At 58.6% G+C, this 7,261-nt stretch overlaps 1 protein-coding gene across 1 annotated transcript in view; it reads left to right on the forward strand.

The window, feature by feature from the left end:
• CAMKK1 (calcium/calmodulin dependent protein kinase kinase 1) overlaps positions 1-5,583 on the forward strand; it is a 28,600-nt gene extending 23,017 nt beyond the window's left edge. The window contains exons 15-16 of the mRNA XM_075561170.1: positions 969-1,072; positions 3,638-5,583. Of these exons, the coding sequence (XP_075417285.1) occupies positions 969-1,072; positions 3,638-3,707 (174 nt within the window). The 3' untranslated portion in view covers positions 3,708-5,583. The remainder of the gene's footprint in view (positions 1-968; positions 1,073-3,637) is intronic.
• The last annotated feature ends 1,678 nt before the right edge of the window (positions 5,584-7,261 follow it).

Consider the following 7,261-nt stretch of genomic DNA (forward strand, 5'->3'; position numbering starts at 1 on the left):
TGAGTTTAAAGGAGCCCTGGTGGCTTAGTTGGTTATTCGTGGGGTTCCTATGCACAGGTCAGCGGTTTGAGCCCCACAGCCACTCTGCCTGGGAAAGAGGAGGCTTATGCTCTCCTAAGGACTTGTAGCTTGGAAACCCTAGGGAGGGATTATCTTCCCTGCAGGGGCTCCATGTGCCAGAATCCACCTGCTGGCGGTGGGTTTGGCTTTCTGGCTCATTCCTTGTCTTCTTCATTTCTGGCTCCTTAGCCCTCAACCACCGACACCTGTTTTACTGACTTCTCTTATTTGCCCGGCCCTCTGATGAGAGTGCCAGCTCTGGGAGGGCGAGCATTTTCTGGTGACCGATAGAGCCCGAGTGCCTGGACCAGGGTCCAGCAGGGGGTGGGCCCTCAACAGTTGAGTGAACAAAGGAGGGAATGCGTGAGAGGGCAAGTGACTCAGGTGTGTGCGTTGGTGTGCTGGGGGACAGAGGCAGGGAGGAGTCCCTGTGCGAGAGGAGGGACAGAATTGGAGTGCGTCCACGGTGTGTTCTCCAGGAGGGCCGGGCAGCCTGGACACCCAGTTGCTCCAGCTGACTGCCTCAGGCACAGCATCCCCTGGGCTCTTCTTCCTGGGTTCTGAGGCAGCTTCCTCTGAGCCGCTTCTCCCAGCCCCTCGCTCATGCTCCCCACTGTCACTAAGATGCCTTCAGCTCTTTCCCTGCCCAGTGCTCCCCGATGATGGTAAGTACCCGGCTGTTAGCCCAGCGTCCCAGCCCCCTCACCAGTCAGTCCTGGCCACCCTGCTCCCGTGCAGAGCACAGTGGCCCCCACTTCCTTACCGTTCCCAGGATCACCCTTGCTTCCCTGCCCTGCCGATCGAAATGTCCCCACCCCCACCCCTGGCAGCCCTCGCAGAGGCCACGAGCCCGGGTAAGAGAGGGCCGCTCTGGGCCCACGATCGCCTCACCTACGTGTCCTCCCCAGATCCTGGTGAAGTCCATGCTGAGAAAGCGTTCCTTTGGGAACCCGTTTGAGCCCCAAGCACGGAGAGAAGAGCAATCCACTTCTGCTCCAGGAAACTTGGTGGTGTAAGTACTGGGGTAGGGGGGCTGAAGCCTGCAGGGCACTCCCCCCACTGCCATTGGGCTGTGGAGTCTAGGGGCTTAGTCAAGTGGCCTCAAAGCTCATGGGGGCATGAAGGGACACCCCTCACTCACATCCTTCCAGGGATGAGGAGCCCACTGGGCCCGCTTCTTGGGAGAGGAAGGTCCCATCTTTGGGAAGTTTGATAGAGTTCTGGCCCAGCCCTCTGGGGCTTCAAGTCTGTTGCTCCCTAGGCAGGCGGAAGCCTGGGAGAGGTTTGCACACAGCACCCCCCACCTCCCCACCCCGAAGGCTCCTTCTTCTGCAGAGGGAGGGACCTCTGTGGTCTGTCCTGCCTCCAGCCAGTGCCTCGTTCTGTGCTCAGCCAGCGCTTTGTCCACCTGCGCCCTCCCACCCGGTGGTAAGTGTGGGCAGGCCTGCTGACTGGGCCAGGGCCTAGGGATACTGAGTTGGTGAGTACTTACTGTGAGCCGGGCCTGCGGGTTGCGTGCCACCAAGGAGAGGCCAGGGAAGCACGTCCCAAACCTGTGAGCCTTGTCCTCGGGTTTCCACTGAGATAAGTGAGGCTGGGCCAACACGGCCGGCTGGAGTCCTGTTCACAGAACTGCAGAGAGAAAACCCGGAGGGGTTCTGGGCAGAACTCAGCCCCACACCTTCCCCTGTGGCCTGGGAGGGGGGCTGCAGAGAGGAGTTGGCTGGAGTTGCCCCCTCCCAGCCGACTTTGCAGGGCTGTATGCTTCTCCTAGAGGTGACCGCCGGGCATTGACCAGGCACCTTGACCTCTCCGAGAAGAAGTTTCAGTTGTTGCCCATCCAGGGCCGCAGGGGTTGGGACCCAGCACCCCTGAGGAACTAATCTTGGTCCATGTGGTGTCCCCTCCCTGTAAGAGGATGCTGTGCTAAGGATTATCCACGTACCAACCTTTCCCTCCTCACTGAGGAGCTGCCTAGGTGAAGCTTGGATGGTCCCTGAGCTGACGATTCCCCGCCTCTTCAGGGAGGTGGCAAGGGGACAGGGTCCCAGAGCTCATCTGAGGCACAGGCCTCTGATGCTGCCGAGGACTGGACCCAGTGAAGGGAGATCATCTGTATAATTTAGCATCCAACTGGGCCCCTGTCTTTGCTTCGCTCACTGTGGTGAATACGTTGCCACTTCTCCATCTTCCCACGTACAAAGCGGCAACTTTCACTATATCCATCACGCTGTTCCGCCATCGCCATTAACCATCAGTGACTTCCTGGATCTTCCCGTCGCTCGTAACAGAAGCTCACTGTAACAGGGAAATATTTGTGCTTATGCCAGGACGACAGGCATGAACCAAGGCTATGCCCAGCAGCCTGGCCATCTGGTCACCTGGCTCAGCCCCTGAGGAGCCCTCGTGGCTTAGTGGTTTTGCATTGGGCTGCTAACCGAAAGGTCAGCAGTTCAAACCCACCAGCAGTTCCAAAGAGGAAAGACAAGGCTGATTCACAGTCTCAGGAAGCCGCAGGGACAGTTCTGCCCTGACCTGCAGGGTGGCGATGACTTAGAAATGACTCCACAGCAGAATGAGTTCAGTGTTTGTCACCTGGGCCCCCCTGGAGGTATCACAGAGGAGCCCTGCTGGTGTCGGGTGCTACAAGTTGAGCTGCTAACTACAGGTCAGCAGTTCGAACCCAGGAGCTGCCGCTCCGCAGGTGAAAGCTGAGGCTGCCTGCTCCTGTGAAAACTTGCAGTCTTTAGAACCCACAAGGGGCACGGCTGCTGACCCGGGACTCGGAATCGGCTGGCTAGCAGAGGTGGGGGGTTAGTGGTGTGACAAGTCAGCCTCAGGTGGTAGGAACAGGCAGGCCCAACAGGCAGGGCTGTTTCCTTCCTTGGATTGTGAAATCGTGCTGCACCTTCTCAACTCCGGAATCCCCCAAGTCCATGCCCCCCAGTTTAGTTTTGAAAAGCAGGCTTTGTGGAGTCCCACCACGTGTCCTTCATAGCCTGGCCTTTACACTTGGGGGGTAATGGTTGACACCCTACAGGAGCGCTCAGTGGGATGGGTCCTCGTTTGAAAGATCCCTAAACCCACCCACCCATTGGTCTTTTTCTAAAGAGACGTGGGGGCGGGGTGGGAATCAGAAACAGCAATCCACTGAACAAGTGACCAACACTGGCAGTCCCTGCCCTGTGGACGAAGCAACAGGAAAAAGGAAAAGTAAGCCCCTCCGCCCAAGGCCACTGGAGGTTGGGTGGGGCTGACCCAAGCCAGCATGGAGGGGCCTATGACCGACCAGCTGATGCTCCACAGAGGCAAGAAGTCAGCTGGATCCAATTGGTTAGGACTCTTTAGACTTGGTCTTGGGGGCAGCGGGGGAGATTGGCAGGACCGGGGAAACGAAGATGAGGGGGAGGAGACAGGCCCGAGCTCAGGGAGGTGGGTGAGAGTGTACTTGAGCCCATGTGACCTTGTGGGATCTGAATGCTGCATAAGGGGGGGCTCAGAGGGATTGAGCAACAAGTGTGTCCCGAGTGCCTCTGCTGACCCTTGAGATCCCTCTGCCCTCCTGTCCCCTGAACAGGAACGAAGGGTGTGGCCAAGGGAAGAGCCCGGAGCTCCCTGGTGTCCAGGAAGACGAGGCTGCATCCTGAGCTCCCGCATGCTCCCAGGGCCACCCGGCAGCACGCTCGCTCATCTGCACCTCCAAAAGCCCGCCGCCCTCATGCACACAGCCACCCCTGCAGGCGGGGGGCCGGGTCTGCGCCCCATCCCAGCCCCCGCCCCTGTCGTGCTGCATGGCCTCCACGCACGCCCAGGGACAGGATCGGAACGCGTGTCCTCTGTGGGTACGAGGACAGGCTGTGGTCAGGCAGGGCTCCACAGGCCTCTCTCCTCCTCCCGACTCTCCTTGTGGGGAAGCCTGGTGCCCCCGGGCGGGACCTCCGGAACCCCATCCATCTGGCAGGTTGGCCGGGCCCAGGCACCAGAGGCTAGAAATCAAGATGGCAGTGGCCGAAACCTGGTCTATCCCGCCTGTGGATACCGTTCTCTGGGGGCCAGGTGGGCCTCGTTCAGCTATCCTCGGACCGGTGCCGGCCCCCACCCCACCCCATGGTCTACTCACAGCGCTGAAATGAAGGAGCTGAGCCTCTGGGGAGGGAGCACCGTGTTGGAAAGCCCAGATTCCTCTTGGCTCTGGCTTTGGTATTCACCGGGGGACCAAGCGTTGCTTGGGAACATCTGAGGAGCATGCCTGCGGCCGGGTGGCTCCCAGCACACAGCGCCCGGATTTCACAGCCGGTGGACTAGACCGACCGCCCTCCCCAACTGTGTTGCACTTAGAACCGTCCAGATGAAGGGCTGACTGCATCGGGCTTTGGGCAGAGGCCGGCACCCAGAGCACATTGCCTTCCTGCTCTCCTCCCTCCCTCCCTTCCTTGGGGCTCCCAGAGTGATCTGCAGAGGAGACACCAGGCGCTGACATTGGGAGGGGTGGGGTGGGCGGGGATACAAAGGCCCTGAAATAACTGGAATCCAGACTCCGATCTTTAGTCGGCTTCTAGGCCGTAGGAAGCTGGCCTCATGTTCCTCTGGTGAAGGACACAACTGCCCGGACTGGAAGTGGGAGTCCCCCTACCCCCGAGGGGTGGACTTGCCGGCATGTGGCCCGCCTCCACCAATGCTGCCTCCCAAGAGGCGGTTATCATTCAGCCTCCTCAGATCTGCAGTGCCCAAGCACGTGTGGAGCCAAGGCCGTCCCTGAACCGACTTCCTCCTCTCCGGGACCAGTGCCCACTGGTCCAGCTGGCTGGCTGGCTAGATATTTACTGGCCAAACCTCCTAGAGGTTGATGCCCACTCCCCTCGCGGCCCCAAAGGAAACGAGAGCAGGACTCGGACACCTTCCCTTAAAACATGGGCCAAACGAGGGAGTTCAGCCACCGGCAGCCCCGCGGGGTTTCCCGTTTGGAGGTTGGGCAGGGCGAGGGCCCCAGGCCAGAACCCCTCAGTGCTGCATCCTGCCGCGTATCCGTGCCTGTGGGTGTCCATCTCGCCTCCACGCGCACACGTGTGCGTGCCCATCAGCTGCACACAGCGCTTGCATGTCTTGCACTGGTACATGCATCTGTAATATACTCTGTTTACGGCTGTGGGCAGAACGCGGCTGTTGTCAGTGGGTCCACGTGTCTCCTGCGGCTCTGCGCTACGGCAAAGGCCGCAGTAGTCGGGCCTTCACAATAATCCGGTACTGCTTTTAACAACACTTTCACTGAGCGGGAAAGGGAGCCACGTTGAGAGCCAATCAGTCATGTCTTTCTTGGGCATCTTGGGCTCCCTGGATTGGACCGCCCCCCAAGGGCAGCTCAGAAGTGCGGGCGAGTGGCGCAGCACTGGTCCTGGCATCTTGCTGGGGGGGTTCGGTTGGCATTGTTTGAGTGTAGCTCAAGTGAACACACTCAGGTTGAGTGTTGTAAACATTAACTTCCCAGGAAGTGAGTTAAAAACAATAAAGGCCCTTCCTTGAGTTAAAAACAAAGCCCTTTTTGTGCTTTTGCAGAGAAGTTCCTTCCCATCCGCTGGCTGTGCTCAAGTTTCTGGGAGGGTCAGTGGGGGTAGCTTGGGGGGAATGGGCGGGTCATAGGGCTGACTTGGGGGGAAGGTTGTGTGTGGTGTGGGTGTGTTGTGAGTGCATATGTGTGTGGAGCCAGGCTTCTGGGTAAGGACCCTCTTTTGGAAGAGTAAAGTGTTGGAGCAAATAGACCATCCAAGGGGGAGCCACTCCTGTCCCCATGGAGACCAGGTGGCTGAAGTCTGGCCCAAATGGGAGCCATTGCTGTTCCTCACGGGACGTCTGTCCCTGTGGAACCTCCTCAAGATCTAGGGAGACCCCACACTCAGTGGAGCCCCTGTGTGACCCCTCAACCTTGGGCAGGGGCACAGTAGGGCCCCCCGTGGCAATGCTGAGGTTTCTGGTGCTGTCAAAGAACCTTGGGCTCAAATCCAAACCCTGCGTAAGTAGCTGTGACCTCGCACAAGTCACTGCAGGAGCCTCGCTTTCCTGCAGTGTGGCAATGGTGACAATTCACAATGACCACGGCACCTCCTCAGGAGGGTCTGCGGAGGATCAGTGAAGTCCTGGTGCCAAGCTCCTGGCACGGTGCTAGGCACACAGTAAGAACTCAGTGAATGAGCCCCCACCCCCAACCCCTCCCACCTAAAAGAAGAATGAAGACCTTCTGCCTCTGGGGCTGCCTGGAACCAGACTGATATTTGAGCATCTCTCAGGAGTGCTGCTGGCAGAGTGGGTGTAAGTTGGGCTGCTCACCACAAGGTCAACAGTTCAAAGCCAACAGCCACTCCATGGGAGAACAAAGAGGTTTTCTGCTCCCATAAAGAATCATGGCTGGAGAAACCCAAAGGGGGCAGTTTTTCCCTGTCCTGTAGGATCACTAGGAGTCAGAGTTGACTCAAGAGCAGCGAGTGTGGGTTTGGGTTTGGAAGGAGCCCTGAGGGTACAGTGGTGAAGTGTTGGGTTGCCAACTTCAAGGTCAGAGATTCAAACCCAACAGCCGCTCTGTGGGAGAAAATCGAGTGTCTGCTCCCAAAGAGATGGACAGTCTCGGAAACCCTATGGGGCAGTTCTGTTAGTTCCTATAGGGCCTCTGGGTCGGAGTGGACTCGTTGACAACATGGGGGTGGAGACCAAGCGGAGGCTGCCCAGGGTGAGGGTGGTGGTCAGCTTTCCCATCTGAGACATGGAGACCAGAGCTGGCCTGCCTTGCTTGCCCAGGTGGGATGCTGGCGGGAAGACACAAATTTCCCAGCTACCAGGACCCACTCCCCACCACAGACAGAACCTTGGTCTCAGTGGTCTCGCTGGTCTCAGTGCCTGGTCCTGTCCTCATCCCCTCTAGCTGTCCTTTGGCCAGCTGCCAGTGTGAACTTTCTGAAGCACCCCAGGGTCATTGCTGCCCACAGTCCTCAGCCTGGCTTCTGTGGCCCCTGCCAGCCTTTTTGGGTGACATCCTGACTCGAGTTCTTACCGCCACCCGCCATCTCCCCCCCACTTCACGTCCACCCACTCCCTGAGGCCAGGGGTCAGCACACTGTGGCTCTCAAGTCAGATGTGGCTCTTTTTTTATATAGATGTGGCTCTGAAGTAAAACTGAAAAACACTGAAAGGATATTTAGTCTTCAGTGAGTGG

This window comes from Tenrec ecaudatus, chromosome 10 (assembly GCF_050624435.1).
Source record: "Tenrec ecaudatus isolate mTenEca1 chromosome 10, mTenEca1.hap1, whole genome shotgun sequence".
Lineage (NCBI taxonomy): Eukaryota > Metazoa > Chordata > Mammalia > Afrosoricida > Tenrecidae > Tenrec > Tenrec ecaudatus.